Consider the following 23,172-nt stretch of genomic DNA (forward strand, 5'->3'; position numbering starts at 1 on the left):
GCGACGAGTGAAAGAGAAAAGCAAAATCGTAAGCTCGTCGCGTGGCAGTCGCGTGGTCTGTCATTGATGAGACAAAAACAGAACGATGAATTATCGATTCTTATCCGACTGTCCATCTCTGAATAGTTCGGACATGAACCCATATCATAGACACAAACCATGTTTCGTTACCGAGCGTAATGGACATAGTTCACGTCCACTTTGTCAGACGGTGCGTCAAGCATCGAGAAATGTACCCGTCGAGGCTGGTGGCCGCTCTCAGGTTTCTCTCTGCTATATATATGATATGATCATCTCCTACAATGATACATATCGTGCGAATAGAAAACACATGCAGCGTGCACGCGCGCGCGCGCTTGCCGCACCGGTTGGTGGACATGACAGGTGTTCATCTGCGTTTCATTGTCGATTATATTCAATCCGAGAAAATATTGCGACAATGATTTAAAGAAGAATGATCAAACGATTCATCGTTATTTCTCCATAAGAGAGAGTTATTTCTCAAACAGATACGCGGAAAACGAAAACGATGAACGCGCGAGAAATAGAGGTGAGTTTGTATTGAAATTTTTACAATCGTATTTTAACATTGCATTAGATAGATAAGACTTTGTGAGAAATCGAACGCATTATTACATAATGTCCTCTATATTAGTTATATATTTCGCAAAACGAGAACAAATTAATCCCATTTTAACCTCTAAATACTGATGTAATTTATAAGAGGAAAATTTATAGAGCATTTTTCTATTCATTTAGGTTGACAATCTCAAGCAACAGGGAAATGCATGTGTCAAGGAACAGAAATATGAGGAGGCAATGTTTCATTATACACACGCCATCAAATTGGATCCGCAGAATTATTCTCTCCACAGTAACAGATCCTTTGCCTTTCTAATGATGAGACAATATCACTATGCTATGGAGGATGCCCTGATGACTATCCAATTGAAGTCTGACTGGTCTAAAGTACATAAAATGCATATTCTATAATAAATTAAACTCGATATAACAAATAAGAGATCAATTACTTAAAAATCTAAAATCTGATTTAACTTCTTTAAATTTATCTTTACAGCGGAGGGAAAACACATTGAAATTATCAAAATATATTTCTATGTTCCTTAGGGTTATTTCAGAAAGGGTGAGGTCGAACTAAGAACATTCCGTTTTAGTGAGGCACTTCAATCTTACAACAAAGCCCTGTCCTTGCAACCAAACGAACCTAAAATTTTAGAAGCAATGAATAGAGCATCTAGATCATTAATTAAGGATAGAAGAGGTACATAATGCACATTTATTGGAATTATAAAAATATGAAACATAATAAAATATTGTTTCACAGCTGATCAACAAATCCCGTGGCTTGGAGCTGGTGTCGGCATTATATTAGGAGTTATAGTTGTGATTGCCGATTATGTTTTTACAAACAAGCCCACTCTAACGGTACTTTCTTATTCATAATTTGTATTTTGAAACCATTATTATGCAAGAATAAATGATCAACATTAAATTATTTTTGTTGGAAATATCATTCTGTATTCTGTTGCAGCATCCTTTACTGATGGCGTTATTAACGATATCTATAGCCATGCTTGGTTTTGGCATTGCAAAAGGATTTCGTTATTTTGTAAAATGCCAAAGAAAATCATTATTAGAACCACCTGTCGATCTCTTCCCTGAGGAAAAGGAAGATTTGGAAAATATCGATATAGAGAAAAATAACGAGAAGGAAAAACACCCAAAGTACAGCAAAGCACAAGCGCGACAGCGATTCCGTAAAGGAAAATCGTAGTAAGTATTGATAATTGATTCAGGATATTGAATTCTTGAATAGTTTAAGTTAAGAGATGCAATAAAGTCCCGATGCCAAACATATAAAAATAATATAGCTGGCTATGATCAGATCATTGTCTATTTTGTTAAATGCTACTATTATCCTTTATTGAAAAATTTGATATTTTTCTTACATTTTTAATATATTGTCATTTTCAATTTTATATACAAATCATTGTAAAATGATACTTACACTGAAAAATGAATTAATTCTTTCTTGAATCTACTCTTTTTTTAAGAGTCGCAATTAATACATGTGGTAAATAATTTTAATAGTTAATAGTATAAAATGCAAGAGACAATTTTAGAAGAACATGTAGTAATGATTTATTATATACATTGCCAGTACATTTAATTATTGTATGAATTGTGAGCAACGAGAGTATGAATGTATTTTCTTAGTTTATCCAAAACTAATAAGAATATCCTATTTTAAAGAATTCGTATTTCTTACAACTCACTTAGCAAGAAACAGTGTCTTTGAAATTCGCACTCGCCCTTGTGATTCTTATACAACGAATAACGAAGTATAAGCATGCCAATCTAGTATTATAAGATAATGTTGCACTTTTCTCTACTTTTTGCACACTATATAAATACATCAGAGATGTGCATAGCACATCTTTATAGATCTCGATTGAAATATATCTGAACATGTATACTAAAGTCTTTTCTCGGCTGGGAAGTATCTTCCCATTGAGCTGAAAAAGGCTAATAGAAATTTTACTTGTAACTTGATAATCACCAGTTTATAATTTATTAAGTATTCGTCCATACGATTCGAATGTATCAGCCGTTAGTTGTCACATACGTGTCCTGCAAATCGCGATTTACGACACCATACAAATTACGCAAATAAAGAGATTACAGAACAGCGCCTATCGATAGATAATACCTGATCCCCGAAACATTGTCCTTTCAAACTTGTCGCTTTATATCTCATACTCAAAAAAATTTTCTGATGTAAGTAAATTTTTCGATATTACAACAAATATTCATCACTATTTTGTATCTGTTAAAAGATTGTAACATATGGAATTTATAGCAGGTTTTATTAATGACTTCTGGCAAATTTAGGTCTCGTTATCAAATCACTGCATTGAATAAATATAAGTTTGGATACTATAGTTTTTGAGAAACGATTTTTCTGTGTGCTATCATACTTTATAACAAGTGCAATTAGCCTTAATATGACTAAAAAGGTACCATAGAGACTTTCTAAATTTCACTAGCAATTAAAATATGAATTTTGCCTTTCATTTCTATTAATTAACTGCAAAACACATGTAATATCATAATATTTGCATAATTCTTTATCTACTTTAATTAATTTTTACATTTAGAAAATTGTTGCTATGATTACAAGATCATTTTTTTTAGTATATATATATATCCGAGTTATATACAGTATGAGAAAGCAACACATGGAAAAAATATATTCTCGCGATGCGAGAAATAAATAAAAGAAAAATGCAAACAAGTTTTTAATTTTGAACATTTGATTTATTTCCGAAATTACAACTTAAATTCCCGTAAATTAAAAGTAGAAAGTTATAGAACAAGAAACGAGGACAGTTATCGGACAGAATGAATTAAATAGCTAAATAGTTGATAAGAATCCAAAGAGTAAATAATTATAGCGATATTAAAATATGAATAATATAAAAAGGAATAAATTTTGTCAAGAAAAATTGATATCAAGTATTAAAAATTAACAAATTTTTTTATAGTGCGTGATATAAATAGTTTAGAACTAATATAATCATACGCAATAACTATATACATATTGAAAAATAATATATAAAAGAAACTGTCCTTTCTAATTCATAAAATGGCATATATGTGCATTAATTAATTTTTTCCTCTTCCATAAATTTAATTTTTGCCTCAACAAAATTAAAAAAAAAACTTATTTTGTACGCAACGATCAGTGAAGCTACTTTTTGTTAAAAATCATTAATTAATGTAATGTGTTTGCAAGACTTTTACGAAATTAATGTAATGCGTTTGCAAGATTTTTACGAAAGTATTTTTTTCCAAATGCTCTCTTTTCTTTCCCATTTCATATATACAATCCTGACGTAAAATTACTCATGACATTATCTAGCGCATGCGTTTCATTGAGGTTTGCAGCATGAATATAAGAAATAATTGGTAATAATAACTGATTTAACGCGCATATTTGTAGCACAAACATCACATATTAAAATGAGGTATATTGTCAAATACAAAAAACGTGCGCAATTTAATATTTAGTAGCAAACGCTAAATATTTTTTTCGAAACTGTCAAAAATTATAAGCAATATATTTTTATATTCGACAATAGTGTAATGTATGGGCATTTTATGAATATATTTTAATAAAAATGTATTTCTTATTAGTATAAAAATATAATTAATTACCTTTCTTTGTTTATGCGAATTTAATTTTATTTGTTACCAAATATATAACGCATATTTGATGCATCACAAGTCACATCAATAACATTGGCTAGCCAATCAGTTTGCGTTTTATTACATCGTCAATTTTTTGTGTTCATAAATAGACATTTTATAAATGATCGAGTTACTTTTTACGTACATATGCGTACGTGTGTTTGCGTATGTAAGTGTATTGTCAAATTTACTCGAAATGACGAAAAGAATATCTTGTAAGACTTATAAAACTGCGATATTATGATAAGAGAACCTACTATCACTATCGAATTTCATTTTTACAAATGATCGTTTTACAACTACAAAAGCAATAACGCATACGAGTTGTGTTCTGAAAAAGAGAGATAAAAAGTGAGATAAATCGGCCATTGACTTTTGACTTCGTTTTTCGCAAATGCTTCCTTGCGTCTCGATGTTTTTACAACACTCGATGGTCCCCAGGCAATTTCACGAAGTGATGAAGCGATGTTTCTCGTTCATTTTTGATTTTCATTTTTAGGAGTACTTTAAATGCGTCGCATTAAACTACAGACTTCGCGCGTTTTTCGTAACAATAAAACGATGTATCCTTAACGTCTGTCCCCCCCCCCCCTCTCTCCTTCTTTCTCTCCCTAAATACTTGTTTTCTATTTCGTACACGGATTACACATACACATAGTCAATCCTGTTATTTCTTACATCCACGGTTCGTAATAAGCGTATATTGCGATCTGAGCTGGCTGATTATTTCTCTCGGAACTTTGAAATGTCATGCGTCCGTTATCTGTGCATCCAAGAGATTCTTTATTGTAAGCGATGATGCGAATCGGCTAATAGTAATGCAGCCGACAGAAATAGATTTGCGAATATTATATATGTGCACATTTAGATTGCGATATCATTTACAATTAAGAGACATTACGATACGTTAACAATTTGTAGAAAAATCATAGACTGAAATTCATATAAAATGATGACGAGTTGAATTTTTGCAAAGTATTCCAATTTCCATTTTCGAGAGCGGAGATGATTTCGGCTCTCGATTTACGCGAAATTTGAACTCGGGAAACGAACTCGAATAATTTAACGCCTGAGAGACAAGAAAGAAGTGAAGAGTTTACGGAGGGATTCGGGAAAATTGGAAATTGCGACGATATCGCCTTTTCGTCATACGCTGCTCCGAAATCGTTGACGTCACACAGCTGCCGTGGATATTCTCTCAGGCTCGCGAAGTGAATCGTGCGTACGTGATCAAGCGCAGAGCTTACGTCGCGTAAAGAGAAGCGCCACGACGGCAATATAAACTTCAAACATGGCCATTATGTAAAAGCAGCAGCATCAACAGCACGCGGCGTCGTCCGCCGTCCAACACTCATTCCCGTTACGTCGCGCGAAAAAATGGCGACAAGATCTCGGTCTCTCGAGATCTTGTTCCCTGAAACGCGAATATTTTCGAAGGAAGAAATCTGGAGTCGCGAGACGAAATTTACGACGGGGTTAGGTGTCGGTCGCGCAGTTCCTGGAGCTCGTTTCCGCCGATACAGAGTCGACGAAGCGGAGTTCGAGGGCTGAAAACTGAGGTGTTTGTACTTCTTCTCGGCAAGCAGCTGGAACGCGTTGCGTCGCGGGATATATCTCGGCGAGACGCGCACGAAACGAAGAAACGAGAGGAGCGTGCGTGGCCGGGACGCCCAGTGCGATTTGCGATTAAAAGGCGGCTGATCTCGCTTGGTACTCGTCGCGGCGCGTCCGCGCAGGCGCGCGCGGATGCGCAGTTTCGCATGACGCACCCTCGGCTCTATGAAACTCACGAAATGGGATCTTTTCACCACAATTTCATAATATACCTTTATCAGTTAATGTTTTTTTTCGAAATTCGTTTCTACTTCAATTAAACTTGAATTCATGGATCGATAAATCTTTTTAAGAACATATTTAAATATTATAAAAATTATATATTAAATACATTCTTTGGGATTAATTTAAAAATTCTTAAAAAAATATCGAAAATACCTACATTGTTTTATAATTTCATATATACACACATCACATACGTGGAGGAAAATTTATTCCGTAAATAAATTAATGTATCTTATGATATCTATAGCAAATAATATAGAAAGATATTCCTATTTTAAATATCGCTCCTATCAATTAAGTTAGTTAAAACGCATATATATTTCTTTTTGTTAACTCTGCAAAAATGTCCTTTCCTTCAAATATAGAAAAATGGCTCTTAGTATTGTAAAAAGTAATATTTTTAAAAGTCTCCTTAAATAATTACACTTTACTGCAAATTTTATTGAGATACGACAATCTTGTCGAGCGCAACACAATTTCTCTAGTCCTTTTCATTGCAACGAGTTTTTGTGTGTCTATTAGTATGAAAGTTTAATTTAAACGCCGTGTATACCTTCCTCACCCGCAATTTTCCAAACATTTCGTAATAACAATGATCTGCGAGTTTTAACTATGTTATAATCATTTCCCGCCTCTTCATTATACGGAGTTTGTAACCGTGACTCTGTCGGAATCACCAAAGTTCGCGCGTCTCATTACAACGTACTTATTAATAACGCGCGTGGCGAACGAAGTTTACGACTCGTACACCCCGTAGTAATTGCACAAAGCTCGTCCGCTTACTGTGGCGCAAAGAGGCAAAACGTAATCCACCATGAAGATGCTTTCCGTTATCCGCTCCATTGTTCGTCGGATGATTAACCGGTAAAAAATTCTTAGGGGTTAGACGAGTATTCGCCTCCTTAATTTACTTGACGCTCGTCCTATCCTTCCTAAATGTCCCGGTGTCCTCTCGCGCCGCATTTCAAGGAAAAAGGATTGTCAAGTTTAATTTCTTTTCTAAAAATAATATAAAATTCGCCGATAAATTCTATTAAACGGGCTGACGGAAAGGAAAAAAAAAAGGAAAAATCAAGACTCTCTCTCCTCGTTCGTTCGTCCTCGAAAACTGCGAGGCCAGTCGGAGCGGTCAAGTTTATCACGTGTCACACGTTGGCTCCTGTCACCTTAAAGCGCCCTGCCGGAAACCGACCCTGCGCGAGTCGCGCTACTTTTCTATCGCATCCTCACCCAGCCCATCGTAGTACACCGGCTGGTGAGAGCTGATTGGCGAACGGCGATCACTAGGAGGAGAGGGGTGCTAGGGGCTAGTGGGGGCACCGCGACACGAAGCGGGGCCCTCTCGACGACTGGGCGCATCTATCAATGCGCAATCGCATCGGAACTGTGCTCGAAGTCGGGGAGGCCTGTGGCGAAGCGAGGAATAAACACAGTGGATAGTCCGCGCACGGCACGGGCAACGGCGAGGAGTGGGCGGCGCAGAGGGAGCAAGAGAGAGAGAGAGAAAGGACACGTAGTGGGAGAGAGCGAGGAGGGAGAAGCCAGCTGGAGCGAGCGAGAGAGGGAGAGAGAGAGAGAGAGAAAGATAGAGAGAGAGAGAGAGAGAGAGAGAGAACGGGCCAGCGAGACGATCACGATGCACGGAGGCGAGCACAAGCGGCCAGGGGCACAGGGCTGAGGGCTGAGGGCTCGACGGGGCCTCGAGTAACGTTCACGGGCTGGCCGCGGCGTAGCCAACGAGCAATGGAGCAGCCGAAGACTCCGGCGTCCCGGCTACTCGTCACGAGCTGCATCGAGAACAAGGACGAGCTGGAAGAGGTAGCATAAATATTTGAAATAGTCACTGGATACGTATCGGGTGCCGAGGGCCTCCGCCATTGTTGCGATGGTCGCGCACGTTGGTGACGGGCGGCGCCACATGTAAAAACGCACGTTTCCCCGCCAAATTTCAATTCTACACCCTGGCGAAGTGAGAAGACGTACCTCGTATTTCCACCACCTTCCAGTCCAGTTTTGTATCTTCCTGCGCTTTGTATTTCGCAGGAAAAAGCTCTATCCGATTTTCTTCAAATTCGATTTTATCTTTTTCATCTATTCGATTCATACTTTTTCTCAATTATTTGGTATCGTATGTTTTCCTCCCAAGGGAGATTTAGCGCGAGATCAAATGAAAATTACATTACATTTATATAATATTATCTTTATATCATATCTTCTTTTTCCTTCATCAGGAGAATCAAACGATGTAATATGGTATTTCAGAAATTGGAGAGATGCCACTCGACGCTGCAAAATTTGACTGCAGGGCTTTCGGAAAAGGAAGTTCACGATACGTTGAACAATGCTGTCTGCAAGGACAAGACGCACGAAGAAGTTTCATTGGGTTTATTAGTGATGATCCTGACAGACTCGCAGAATGCTGCAAAGAGTTACAGAGACTTAACGTTAATCACGCGAGATGGCCTTGCCATTGTGCTACTTCATCTCAATCAATTAGTATTGGAGAAATATTTGAGATTAAATGACGTCACTAGAAGTCAGCTGTTGTGGTTGCTGAGGGAAATGATAAGGACTAGTGTAACTAATGTGGATAATCTTTGTTTAAGTTTGTTGAGGCATGCTGCGGGTGGGGATATCTCCCCGAGAAATTTATTCCTTGTTGACGCTCTCTTAGATATTTTTCAAGAGAATCGAGCGTGGTTGGACAAGTTCCCTTTTTTAGTAGCATCAATTGTATACACGTATTTGCGGTTAATAGAAGACCATAATGCGCCTCACTTGGCTGGTTTACGGCAAAAGGAAGTGACCTTTACAATATCTCTGATAAGAGAACGAATGGCAGACTGCCTAGCTATTGGAAGGTAAATATACCCGCGATTATAATGCAACTATAATGCTCTCTAGATAACAAATTATCAAACTAATATATCAAAATTATGTACGTGTTTGTGAGTGTGTACACGCACGCGCGCGCACGCACACATATATACACATTTTATATATTTTTTTCTTTTGCAGGGATTTGGTTCGTTTATTGCAGAATGTTGCGAGAATACCGGAATTCGAGGCATTGTGGAAAGATATCCTGCTCAATTCGAAAAGTCTTTGTCCAAATTTTAATGGTGTTCTACAGTTGCTGCAAACCAGAACCTCGAGAAGATTTTTACAATCTCGCTTGACGCCGGATATGGAGAGGAAACTCGTGTTTCTCACCAGTAACGTTCGTTTTGGTAATCACAAGCGTTATCAGGACTGGTTCCAAAGGCAGTACTTGGCAACGCCTGAATCTCAGTCGTTGAGATGCGACCTTATTCGTTTCATCGTCGGTGTTATACATCCCACAAACGAGCTGCTGTGCTCTGACATCATACCGCGATGGGCGGTAATAGGTTGGTTATTCACAACGTGTACCTCCACCGTGGCTGCCAGCAACGCAAAACTGGCCCTGTTCTACGATTGGCTATTCTTCGAACCCGACAAGGACAACATCATGAATATCGAGCCGGCGATCCTCGTCATGCACAATTCGATGAGGTCTCATCCACCCGTCACTGCCACACTTCTAGATTTTTTATGCAGGGTAAAGTTGCACAAATATATTTGGCTTGTATATTTTTTATTATTTATATATATATATATATATATATATATATATATATATATATATATATACATATATATATATATATATATATATATTATTTTATTATTGTCATGTTTGATGAAATTCCTCGTTTATAACACGAGAATACGATTCGTTTATAGATAATTCCAAATTTTTACCCTGCACTAACGGACAAAGTGAGAAACGGGATATTTTCATCGTTGCGACAAATTTTGGAGAAACGCGTTTTGCCAAGTCTATATCCATTATTCGATAGCCCGAAACTGGACCGAGAATTGCGGAGCAAGATACGGGAAACTTTTAAGGAATTTTGCCTACCACCAAATACAGATCCTGGTAAAATTTTTATTGCTGCATGCAAATCTTTTCTTAACACAATCTCGCATCTTGCATACAAAATAAGATAGGATTATCCAAATTTTCTTGAGTTTCTGGCGTTCAAACAACTTGGAGTCGAATTTGACAAATCCGAATAATTGTCACATTAGGAAAGTGTTTTTTTTATTAAATATTCAAAACTTATCGACGATTATTAACATCTCTCATTCCTAATTTAATCACTTTCTAGTTATTACATTTATTCTAAATATTCGAATATATAAATAGGGTGTCCACTCTCCCTGGAAAAACATAGAAAACTTGAATTTCTCAAGGATATATTTTCTATATTTGAAAGATTCAGGGAATTTTTCGAAATTTTCTTTGATAATTTTTCTCTTAAGCTTTCTTGTAAGCAAAACTAGATTACACATTATGTGTGTTTAAAATATATCATAAAAAGATATACCTATTTATATTCGCATATATATTTAATGATTTAAAATATTTAATATACGGTGCATATTTCTTTTTATCACAATTTTTAGTGTTGAAAAATGAAAATGTTATGCGAATGAAAAAAAATGTTACAAAAGTTATTAAGTTTTTTTATTTTTCAGTATATTTGCAAATCTGTCACTTAAGTCACTTTATTTTTCTTTTCATGTGAGTGAAAACGCATATAATAAAAAAATATTTTAGAAAATTATACCAAAAAAGTCTCTTTAAAATATTCTCTTTATCTAAAATTTTGAATAAAAATATTTGAAGAATCAAGAAATTTTCAGGAAATTTTTTTACAAGATTTGAATAAATATCCTGATATAAATGCATTTGGCAGTTTGGATTCTCATTTTGGAATATTAGAAAACAAATTCTCTTATGTGATAGATGAAAAAAACATTGAAAAAAATATCTCAACTATTGTGATCAATCATATGCTTTGTGTCCTTGCATATTAAAAAAAAAATATGCACATATATTGAATAATGTGTGAAATTTAAACAATATTAATATTTTTTGTGTATCGTATAATTTCATGTATAATAATGCTTATCAAATTCTGTGTGTGTCTGGTAGAATATGTATTTGTTAAAATTTATAATGTAAAATCTCGATAAGAATTTGTCAAATTGAAGAAAATTTATGCTTGGCTCCATATGCAATATGGCATTTTTTAATTGGATAAAAATTTAGTGTAAATGGTTTTGAAATTGGCACATTTAGATATTCGAAAAATGTGAGAAGATACTAACAAAGTTAAAGTCTTGCCAAGTTCCCAGAAGTACATTAGACATCTGGAAATGCCACATGTATGTGATACCGAGTGTGTTTCTTCGCAAAAACTTTCTTTGCGTCAAATCTGACGATTCACTCCTTTTTAGCTTTCAGCACATTTATCGCTTACTAACTTTTTACATCATGTCTTTAAGCAGGTAATAAGGTTATGAAATATTCAGGTAAAATGGAAGAGCTCAACAAGGAGCACAATCCAGGGACTGTAGTAGAGAATACCACAAATTCTACCATGGAGAATAATCATGTAGCACAGGATCCAGAGCCAGCATTTAGTGATGAAGAGGAGGAATCTCCTCTCAGGTTTATTATCTATTATATTTATTCTATAGTATATGTGTTCAGGGTTGGCAAAAATCCACACTTTTGGGATAAAATCCATGCCGATAAAAACCAACGTTTTCCGGAAAAAACCAACTTTTCTATTAAAAATTCTAAAATAAATAGAAATATTTTTATCAATATTCGTCAATTAAGAAAGTGTTTTCTAAGCTTTATGTAAAATAAAAACCGTAAATATATAGATTAGGAATCATAACAAAAAAATTAGTTTTTTCGTAAAAGATATTGAATGATAAACGCGCGAACAAGTTAAATTATTAATAGTATTACTATTACCTTTTTTAATACTCTTTCTATAGCCGAGAAACGATAGCAATAAAATAATTTCAATTATAATCATTCTTCGATTTTGTATGAACAATGATATACAGACACTCTCATAACTATCAATGTCTAGTCAAAAAGATTATATGTTATATCTTAGATATAAAATCAGTTTTGCGAATTTGTATATATATTTTAGGATAGTAACCAAGGTGGAAGATGAAGATGATGAGGAGGATATACCGTTGTCTACAGTAAAACTGAAAAATGATCAGAAGAATGCAAATTGTGTTGTGAAGAAGGAGGACATTACGTCGCATTTGCGTCTCATATTGGAACCGGAGGAGTTGAGAACCAGCATAGAGACATTGCACACGGAGATCGACAATGAAGCGAGGTGTCAAACGATGGAGAGGATAGTACAAATGGTCGTGGAGGACGAAATAGACGCCGAAACGATACCTGCGCTAGCGTCCTGTATATCAACCATCTTATCGTCGCAGATCACGGCGCAGATCTTTCCGTCGGATAACTTGAATGAGGAAGCGCTAGCCGATAGTATAAGCACCCCGTTGTTCGTTATGTTTCGAAATCAATTTCAATTGTGCAAAGAGGAGGATAATAGACGGAAGCTATTGGCTAGAGTACTGGCAGAAATGCAATCAGTTCAGCCGCGAATAGGTTATCTTCTTCTTTATTTCTTGAAAGTCTGGGGCAGAGAAGAAGAGAAACGAGAAGGCGAGCCTAGGTTGGTCTAAAAATGAAATAAATTGTTAAAAAAAAAAAAATCAGTAAAAAAAAAACATTTTTGACGTCTATTCTATTTGATTTCAGCAATGTTTTGAATGACGTTAAAGCATCGGTGTACAAGGACTTTTGTGCGCAACGAGAAAAAAAATTGGACGTATGCCTGGTATCGGACTTAAAGGTACGTGTATATAGTTTTATGGCTGGCTACAAATAGATATTTTGTATGTATACATATATTCAGGGACAGCTTTGCAACATTCATTACCTTTGCCTTTATCGTAGCTCTGCCATGAAGATAACATATTCATGTTATGTTATCTCGTGCCCGACGTGTACATGGGATTTCAAAACGTTGCCCTCGGGAATGTCCAACTGTTACATCTGGTTGTCTCTACTGTGGATTCGTGCCAGTTGCAGGATCTAGTTTGTCAAATAATGCAGGGCCATTTGAAGATGCTAAAGAAAGAATCATTCACCGCGTTATTAACAGCTAGCTTAAACTGGGAAACTTTCGAGCAGTACTGTTTCTGGCAGCTGATATTCGCGCACGATTTTCCGATTGATTACGTATTGCCGGTTTTGCCGAAACTACAGTTTCGCAATCACGCAGAGGCGCTTACTTCGGTTTTGTTGATGCTTAAGCAAGAAAAGTGAGTAATTATAGCTACAGTTTATATACATATCGAAATCTTTGGTATAAATTATCAAACAATTTAATATACAATTCGTATGTTATATTGTATAGGCCAACGTTGGATCTTCTACGACAACTGCTTGCGCGGCAGAGTGTTGATGGTGACATGTTCGTCGTGGCTGTGCTACGCTATTGGTGTCGCGATTACGAGGAGAAGCTTGGCGAACTGCTTGCAAACTTGCTCAGCACTCGTTATCCCGCGACCAGTCCAAATAAACGGAAACGTTCTGGCGCTAAACAGAATCAACAGTCCGGTCCACCGACCGGTGAACAAGTTCTCGGCCATTTGGACCAATTACGTCAGCACTGCGTGTCTTCTACGGAATTACAACTGTACCATTCGGAAGGTATGCAGAGAGCGTTGCAACAGGCGCAAGCGGCAAGCAACGACTCGTTGAGAAAAAGCTACGGCGATCTTTTCGCGCTTGCCGAAGTCAACGAGGAGAACGAACCGCCGCCACCGCCGCCGAGTAGTTCTGCGAGAAAACACAATGTTTCCTCCGGAACCGGTGGCAGTGGTAAAGGTGGTCATAGGAAAACCGGTGCTAACACGCGAGAAAGATCCAATTTGAAGAGATCAGTTCGATATCACATTGATAGTAGCACTAGTAGTGAAGTAAGTTCTTTTACTATACTTTTTTTTTATTCTGCACGTGTATATGTAAAATATAGAAAAATTTTGACGATGAGAGATCTTTTTTTCTTATCGCTTACAGGATGAGGAGATGATCGTGAATACAAAGCAAGCGAAAAAAAGGAAAAAGATCAATCCAGTGGGCTCGGACAGCGACTGACCACCCAGTGTCTTCATATGTCACATGGACCATGTCACGTGTGTGCAGCAAGCTAAACTAGCCTTAAGAATAGTAAGATAATATGATATACATAAATAGAGATCTATTTAGCGCGACTTGTAAATATAATGTACGTTAAGGATGAAAAAAACGCGGAGAGGTTATACATATATTCAGAAAAAAAAACCTTTAATATGTTTCGTAAATGTTGCTCAGAGCAACAGCAAAATTGCCAGAGACTCTGATTGTTATTGTTGAATCGTTTTATTAAAAAAAAAATGAAGATCGGTGTGTGAGAACTACTTAATCGTATTTTTAAGTATGATCTCTCATTCCGAACATGTTTTTACACGTTAATACTGATTATTGCTTTTTTCCGGTAACTCGTATGACAGATATAGATATCTTACAAAGCGATACGTCAATTATTTTACTTCCCTGTGTTTTCCTCTCGAAATATTCGCGCGCGGAATATTGAGCCATCGCTCACATCTGTCAAATAAAGTTACCAAACAGCAGGACTAAACGTATCTGAAATCACTTGATGATTATTTTTTTTACAAAGCGCAGAATCTGGCAACATTGCGAGGGGTAACAGCAACACAATATATCCCTTTTGCACTTTATCCTATTTTTTTTAATTATAAGTTTTACAATTATGAGTTTTACACATTGTCATATCTTATTTTTCTTTACAAGACTTTCTTTCTTTTTCTTTTTTTTTTTTTTTTTTTTTTCAAAATAATCGCTGCAATTGGACATATTCGTTGCCATATCTCCGAACGCAATTCATATAAGAGTTGTTAGCTTTTCCTTTTCTAGAATAGGACCTTCTGCCAGAATGTCGAAACGTAAATTGGCGCATCGAATTCCGGCAAGAGGCGTACAGTTTTACGACCAAATATATACAGTTTGCGTCTGCGCTTATTGAGCACAATTATCCTCGAGAAACGCAGGGATATCTTTTTAAATATGTTCTGCATGACGAAGATTGTTAGCGTTAAAGTAATCCGAGCGGTTCAAATAAATTTTCTTTTTTTTTTTCTTCTTTTTGTTATACAAATTTTACTAGAGTGATTTAATGATTCGTTGCGATTGTGAATTGCGACATAACATGAATTGTACTGTACTTTTGTATATGTTTTTACATCCCTCATATTTGTAGATAGATATAGACGTGTAAGGAAAAATTGATTCGCAAAGATAACGATCGACTATTAGGCACGGTAAGTCGGTCTCTCATCATTGTACAAGTATTCAATTCTCTCTTAAAAGTATTCGAGTGATTTCCCATACTATTTACCATACATCATTTCTTTTATTATCACACTGTTCTCTGTTTAATGTTTAAAAAACTCAGACTACCGCGACACCTTTCAAAAGAAGTAGAAGAAAGGGAAAAAATTTAGTTTTCTCCTCTCTGTTTCTCCCTCTCCGCCATTGGATCTAGTGTTCTGGGAAACTAAGTGAACTGGAAACCTAAATCCTAAAGGCAAGGAGTGCGGAAAGATTATTATTCATTTGTAATGAAAAATTTCCTGTAAAATTAACTAATTTAAAAGTCGGATTGCGTTATGCATCTTCTAGATTATGAAACAGTAAGCGTCAATGATGCTTTAACATATAAAATTGATCACACATTTGGGACCAGTAATAACTAAACGCATTGCATCAAACTATTCGTGCATCATAACTGTTAGTAAAAAGAAATATTGTTTTGGGATTGTGGCCATATACAAGTCTGTCAGCTTTAAATGCAGTTTAAGAAAAAGATTATTATTCGTATAGTTGAAGATAAATAAGTTATACTATAAATTTGTATATTATAAAATATAAATTATTAATATTATTATTAATATTAAAATAATATTACTATAAATATTAAATAGATCAAAATAATATAAAGATAAGTAATATGAATATAATTATATATGAGTGTGTGTGTGTGTGTGTGTGTGTGTGTGTGTGTGTGTACGCGCGCGCGCATGTGTGTATTATATTTATATTGCTTATCTTTATATTTTTTTAATTTTATACTTATATTTATATAATATATAGCTTATAACTTTAGTAGCGTATAACTTTTTATCTTTTAAACATTTTACGACATAATCTTTTACATTTAGAGTTATTAAAAAGATGTCTGTACATAATTCCAAAACAATATCCAAAACAATATTCCTTTTCGAGCTAACAATCGTGCAGAAAAATAACTTAATGTGTTTAGTATTATTGATCTCAAAGGCAAATTTTATATGTTAATTTTGGTATTATTGACGTCTACTGTACAATACGCGCACACGTATACACATGAGATAAAACACAATGAGAGAATATACATGTATATATGTGAGATATTGCATTGTATCGTGATGCGATCAGTAAAATTGCGAAACACGTTTTCATGAATTTTTATATATATTTCTCAGCACTCTCTACATATCCCCCACTTTCGTTTTCATCTTCCCTTGATTTTATCTCGAAACTACGAACGTATAATTGTGTCACGATAATCAGATTAAGAAAAAGTTTCGAAACATGTCTGTAAACATTTGTACGAACGATTTGTATGAAGGATGGATGCGTATGTGTAGTATTCTCCCTCCTCCCTCCTTCCGTTTGTAATAACGCGTGACGTTACTAGAATTTTTCTACTTGTATATAAGCAACGACTATTCGTCAGAGGGTATTTAAAAACGATGATCCGACGAAAGAAAGAGAGAGAGAGAGAGCGAGCGGAATTTATTAAAGCATGCGCGAGATGGTATGTGAGAAAAAGAAAGAAAGGAAAAAAAAGCAACCTGTAAACACCTAATGTTTCTAACAATCTTGTACACACGGAAAAATATGTAAATATATGGACAGATTATATCGTATAACGCGAGCATAAACATTTAATGTTTTTAACGATCTTGTACACACGTAAAATGTAAATACATCGAAGATTATCGGAAACAAATTTGCGATATCTTTTGTGGTACTTACTTTCTCCTTCTCTCGATTCACATTTCCTTCCTTTGAAAATTTATCTTACTCATGTATCTTATTCATATCGCGGAATTTTAAGAAAAAATTCATTGCAATTAGCAAATGATATCAGAAATATACACGAATATTTTTTTCTCTTTATCTCTTTTGAAGATAAAGCTATATAATCAGTAAGTAGTAATTTTTTTTCGCGATACTCATTTTATCAGATAATTTTTATTAGATAGAGAAACGCGACGATTATCTATATTTACCAATGAATAATGTTTCATTCGCGATGACTACTAATTCGTCGGATATAATCGCTGTTTACATATTATATGTATGTCATATTGTACAATATGCGAGTCATCGATTCGTCATATGGATTCTAACACGCAATAGTGTGTTTGAAGAAAGCGCGTAAAAAACTCTCGTTGTAAAAACAATTTTATTTTCTTCTGCCACACACATGTGACTTTAATTACACACTGAGAGAGAGAGAGAGAGAGAGAGAGAGAAACTGGGAAAATCCAACTTGATACGAGACAATAAATGAAATCATATATATATATATATATATATATATATATATATATATATATATTTATGTGTGTGTGTATACGCGCGTGTGTGTAATAATATATCAATTGTCATATATTATTACTAAAAATGTGAGGAAGAAGTGAAATAGATTCGTATTTATTTTTCCTCAAGAAATTTGCGGATACGTCATCATTAATTATATGACATATCTTTCCCTACATAAGTGATACGCGCGTGCGCGCGTTATACATATATAATCAAACCTCTCAATTTGCCATATATTCGCCAGCAAGACGAGAACTGCGAGAACTATAATAAAGTAACTCTATCCGTTTTTCTTAAGGTTTACTTGGTTTTATTACTTCACGTTAAGGACACAGAATAAAGGACCGTATAATTTCACAAATTTAATCATTTCGATGATACATTATAATTCGCGCTCGTCTGTCTGTCGAGAATTTCATCCAGCTAATTTTCGCAAGACGAAGATCAATCGAAAGCAGAAATCATTCGCGAAAGCACTTACGAGGAGAAGATGCTCCTTATCGTATTTTATACGATCGGATATAAAACCCCAATTATAATATTATTGCTCAAATATTTTTCAACATAAGATATTTGTGATCTTTTGGTTTTTTTTTTTTTTCGTGCAATGTCAATATTTTTTTCATCAATATTATAAAACTCGATATTTAAAAACTGCAGCAAGTCATCCGCCTCTATTGATCTCCGCGCATTGTATCACCTAATTAAAGTAGAGAAATAGTTTTGTTTCGATTGTGCACGGGGTTGTACTTTACATAGGTATATTTAAAGATTCCGAGTACACTGTATATGCGCACTCGTTTTATAATCATTATAATCACAAACGTCGAATATGTACAAGGATTCTGTACAGGGATTCGTATCTGCCATTCGCCGTCATCACGCATATCACGTACAAATTCAATTATTACACAATAAGGTATCATTCTTTATGCTTACGATGCAAAAAAAGTATTTGCTTGTAATCAAGTTTGCTATGTGTCAAATGGCAATAGGAGTCGTGACAGTGAAATTGACACCGATAGAATCTGACAGTTCAAAGCATGTGCCGTCCTCTTGCTTAATACGCTCGACAAATTACTCGAGAGATATAGCTTTTTTATCCCGATTAGAAATTATCGAACCGAGTTTAACAATATTGATTATTCATAACAGATTATTACATATATTGCATATATGCATCTATGAATGTACATCTCATTAATAAAAGTCCGCCAACGCAATACAATTAAGCTTCTAGAAATAAAACAATGTCGCACAAATATCATAAAAGAAGATTTCGGACATTTTTCAAATGCGTTTTTTCTCTTAGACGGTTTTTTTGTGTTACTCGAGAAGGGACAGCAGAAGGGATTCGATTCTGTTTGAAGATATAGCGATTGCAAAAGTGTTCGAAGTGACGTCTCGACGAACGCCCGTGTTCCGTTCGCTGAAAAGCATAATGCAATTTCTCGCCGATAGGCGAGACTAATCTTGCGACGCCTAATCTCGATGATACCAGGCCGCTTTAGGCGCGTTATAATCCTACATTTACGTAGCTACAAAATCATATTATATGTCTAACATCACCGTTTGCGAAGGCTCCTCTCGTTTACTTTAGTAGGCGTGCGAACCGCTCCGCACGCACACACGCACGCACGCACTCGTACATGCACGCATACACTGATTTTTCACACATTCTTCTATTGTAATTCCGTTATAGATTCGCATATGCATATATGTACACAATTACCAGTCGAATGGTCTTAAAGGGTCCTAAGGCTGCTAAGAATCCCACTTTCGGGAACTTTTTGCGCTCCCCTCCTTGCGAAGGGAAGATATACGGGAGATTAATAAAGTTCTCGATTGATTTTAACACTATTAAGGAGGAAAGACAGGTCTTTCTTTTCGTTAACGGATAGGCTTAGTAAATCACTTCGTATACAGTGGCCTTTTTATCGCCGGATCCAGTCACAATGTACTTGTCGTCTGCGGAAATGTCGCAACTCAGCACCGACGATGATTCCTTAGACTGCAAAATTTAACAAAATTCGTCCAAAATATAGCTTGTATATCCATACATACGCTAAATATAAACGTTGTTACTCAATTTACAAATTGACGATTTACGAAATATTTTGGAGAAACAGGAAATTTATTTGCTTTTAGATTGATCTTGTTCAACGAATTGAAAAAATTTGATAAATACAAGAAATGAATACATATATATATATATATATATATATATATGTATATATATATATATATATATATATATATATATATATATATCCTACGTATATAGATATATCTTGCGTCATACAAATGCTCCCGTAATATATTAAATTTTACGATGCAACTCATGTCCAATGTTAATCGGAAATGAAAAAAAAATCAAAGTACATTGAAACCTTTCAAGAATAGACCACAAGGGGATCTGATATATCTGTCATCCCGTCACGTTTACGACAAGATATTGTTTCATATGATAGTTACTCGCAAGACTTAACATGTCTATGAACATGTTCTTTCTACGGGAAAGGGTATTGCGCCCGCAGTTCTGTGCATTGTTACGCGGGTTGACCGTTATCCGTATTCATATTATTCGAGAGAGTGACTTAGCGCGTAGAAACAATATATTTCGCGTTTTACTCTTGAGAGGTTCCAATATAAAATCCAGAGAAAATGTATACATTACCTACACTAAGATAAGCTCATATTAAAATGCTTGCCTGAAAGATTGAAGCACCGTATGGCGTACGCCAAGCATTCAGCAAGTTGTCCTTGCCGGTAGAGACAAACCACTTTCCGCAGGAGGCAAAACGCAGCGAGAGCACGCAAGAGTCGTGCAGATGCAGTTGGTATTTGTCAGACTTGGTGGCGTGGAGCACTTCCACGTTCGAGTTCTCCATTCCAACGGCCAACCACTCCCCGGTTGGACAATAACCGAGAGAAAATATCTGCGAGGTAAAATCATGCTGCTGCAATTGTCTGCCTTCGCGAAGGTCCCACGAGCGCACGGTGTTGTCGAGGCCGCCGGTCCACAATTTGGACCCATCGGCGGAGATATCGATGCAGGACGCCCCGTCTGTATGGCCCTGGAACTGCCTGACCAACGTCTGGTTCTGCAAGTCCCAAACAGCGATGTTGCCATCGCTGCAGCAACTGAAGCAGACCTTGGAGTCCGGCGAGATCGCTAGGGCGTAGCAGGCGGGCGCTGACGAAGTCAATTCCGCCTTGATTCTCGGCGTGGGACTCGCTAGGTCCCAGATGCTCAGTTGGCTGGCCTCCCCGCCGACTATCAGAGTCCTTCCGTCGGGCAAAAGTTTCACGGACCTGAGAGGTAGAAGATATGTCTCACCAAATTCCTTCCTCTCCCTTAATTTTGCTATTAAAATTAAATATAATCGTTTTAATTTCGATTTAAATTATGATGCGAGAAAAAAAATATTTTCGCTTTTTTTTTTATCTCTACCATCATCGATTACTCGAGAGAAATTCTAGGGTAAGTAAAAAAAACAAAGAAATTTTTGTTTTCCTAAACAAATAGCTGGCAATATTGATTCCTCTATGATTTATCATAACTTCAAAGTGTATTTGTATGTTCAAAGTGATGGTTTGTTGCGTAGCTCTCTTTCATTTGATGTCAATTTAAAATGAATACTCTATTGTCCACGAATCCAGAAGAAATGTGAGCATTGATACGTTTTTTCACTCAGAGAGGAGATGAAACCTGCAGAGATTATTCGTAGAATACAGCAGCAGTATGGTGAGAGTTGTCTACAGCAAGATTTATGGATAGATCGTTTTAAAAATGATCGGATTTCAATCTGAACGCTCTTCATCGCAGACAAAAATCCAACTATTTTTAAAACGATCTAGCCATTCATAGATCCTGCTGCGATTTAGATTAAGTCTCACCGTGTTGCTGTTGCATTTCGTAAATAATCTCTGCAGGCTTCATCTCCTCTCTGAGTGGAGAAAACGTATCCCCTGCTTGTATTTTTTTCTCCGATAATACAGTTAAATAACGGAGCACTCATTTCAAATTGACATAAAATCACAATGAAGAAAAGCTATACAAGAAAAAATACCACATACAAATACACTTGAAAGATAAGTGATAAATCATAGAAGAGTCAGAATTGACAATTCGGCATATTCACCTGTTTGGGGAAACAAGAAGATTTTTTTTTTCTTTTCTGACGTATCCTAGTATAAGTTTCCCAGATAGCCAGCTGTCTGTGAAATTGCTGTCACGTTATCAAGAAATGTTGACAATAATATAATTGTTGGCAACATGACAGCAATATGACTAATCGACATGATTAATCGTGCTTGGTCATTTGTTACACCCTGCTTATTCCGTTTGATTACATGTTTTTCTTTTGGAAAAATTGAAAGTAACCAAAGATGAAACGGGATATTTCAATATATAATAATATAATACATAGCGAGGTATTCTTACCTAATGTAATTGTCACGTTGCAAACAGTCCAGCTGCGAAACTGGTTTCACGCTGGCACTGCCGACACTCTGGCCGATATCCCAAACCTTGACGCAACCTTTACCGCCGGTGTAAACGTACTTGGTCGGATTCGAGATCGTGACGGCGCAGACCACCTCGCCGTGAGTCAGGGTATTAATTTGACGCGCGTGACGCGGAATGCCCGGTCCGATTAGAGCGTCTGAGGGGAATGGTACGGGCTGTAGCTGGCCCTCGCCGTTCATGTGATAAGAGTACGCTCTGCGAAACGTATGCGTAGTATGCTTAACTAGCGGCTCTTATTACAATAAAGCGCTGGAGACAGAGGCGGAAGGGAAGAGAGGATCTAAGAGGGCTTCGTGCATGTGTCGTAAATTGTCAAATTACGTACGGTTTGCCGCCCGCGATGTTGCTCAGCCCGTTACTCGCGGATATCCTCATGTGACTGTCAAAACCAAGCTGCGAAAAAAGAGAGATTCGTTCAGTATCATGATAAACAGGATATATATATATATGTAAGAGTAAAACAATGTAATACGCCACGACGTGTAAAATGCCTCATTAATTGCTCAGATATAACGAGTTTAACGATAAGAAATCGATATTGAAACGGGAGTCGATAGTACGGCGGTACTACAATCAACCGGAAAATCGCACGAATTGTTCCGTTACGCAATTTTTCATTTTTCATTCCATAAAATAATAAGTAATCGTCATAATGTTTACATACGTTGTATGTTCTTATGTTGATTTAGACAAAAATGTGTCGCGAGGCATATTACACTATTTTACTCTATATGTATACATGTATATGCGTTTATTTGATTTGTAAATGATTTGCGAAACAAATGGCTTTTAAGAAACGTCAATCTCTGTGATGTTTGCATGAATTTGCAACGAGATTGATTGCGGTTTAACTCTAGGAGGACTTTTGCGCAAGATGGAGATCATTTGA

The 23,172-nt window shown here is 36.2% G+C and overlaps 3 protein-coding genes across 5 annotated transcripts in view; 2 read left to right on the forward strand and 1 right to left on the reverse strand.

Annotated features, from left to right (window-relative positions):
- The first annotated feature begins 316 nt into the window (after positions 1-316).
- Positions 317-2,710, forward strand: LOC105258103 (serine/threonine-protein phosphatase 5). The gene is made up of 5 exons (XM_011269175.3): positions 317-550; positions 760-969; positions 1,129-1,282; positions 1,346-1,446; positions 1,553-2,710. Exons 1-5 carry the CDS (start codon positions 530-532, stop codon positions 1,793-1,795), a joined length of 729 nt encoding a protein of 242 aa, XP_011267477.1. The 5' UTR covers positions 317-529; the 3' UTR covers positions 1,796-2,710.
- A 4,751-nt stretch (positions 2,711-7,461) lies between these two features.
- LOC105258102 (integrator complex subunit 3) lies at positions 7,462-14,857 on the forward strand. Of its 3 annotated transcripts, none has more exons than XM_011269173.3 (10): positions 7,462-7,929; positions 8,374-8,972; positions 9,130-9,691; positions 9,877-10,072; positions 11,488-11,653; positions 12,156-12,704; positions 12,791-12,884; positions 12,989-13,356; positions 13,452-14,016; positions 14,117-14,857. In XM_011269173.3, the coding sequence occupies exons 1-10, from the start codon at positions 7,855-7,857 to the stop codon at positions 14,192-14,194; spliced, it is 3,252 nt and encodes a 1,083-aa protein (XP_011267475.1). In that variant the 5' UTR covers positions 7,462-7,854; the 3' UTR covers positions 14,195-14,857. The 3 variants fall into 3 exon arrangements, with proteins under 3 accessions (XP_011267475.1, XP_019885194.1, XP_011267476.1); XM_020029635.2 differs by having other exon boundaries at positions 11,491-11,653; XM_011269174.3 differs by having other exon boundaries at positions 11,515-11,653.
- A 2,923-nt stretch (positions 14,858-17,780) lies between these two features.
- Positions 17,781-23,172, reverse strand: part of LOC105258105 (protein groucho-like) — a 67,202-nt gene continuing 61,810 nt past the window's right edge. Inside the window, 4 exon segments of the mRNA XM_025407441.1 lie at positions 17,781-19,763; positions 20,464-21,067; positions 22,200-22,478; positions 22,609-22,676. Of these exon segments, the coding sequence (XP_025263226.1) occupies positions 19,656-19,763; positions 20,464-21,067; positions 22,200-22,478; positions 22,609-22,676 (1,059 nt within the window). The 3' untranslated portion in view covers positions 17,781-19,655.

This window comes from Camponotus floridanus, unplaced genomic scaffold (genome assembly GCF_003227725.1).
Source record: "Camponotus floridanus strain SB8 unplaced genomic scaffold, Cflo_v7.5 scaffold177, whole genome shotgun sequence".
In the NCBI taxonomy this organism is placed as follows: domain Eukaryota; kingdom Metazoa; phylum Arthropoda; class Insecta; order Hymenoptera; family Formicidae; genus Camponotus; species Camponotus floridanus.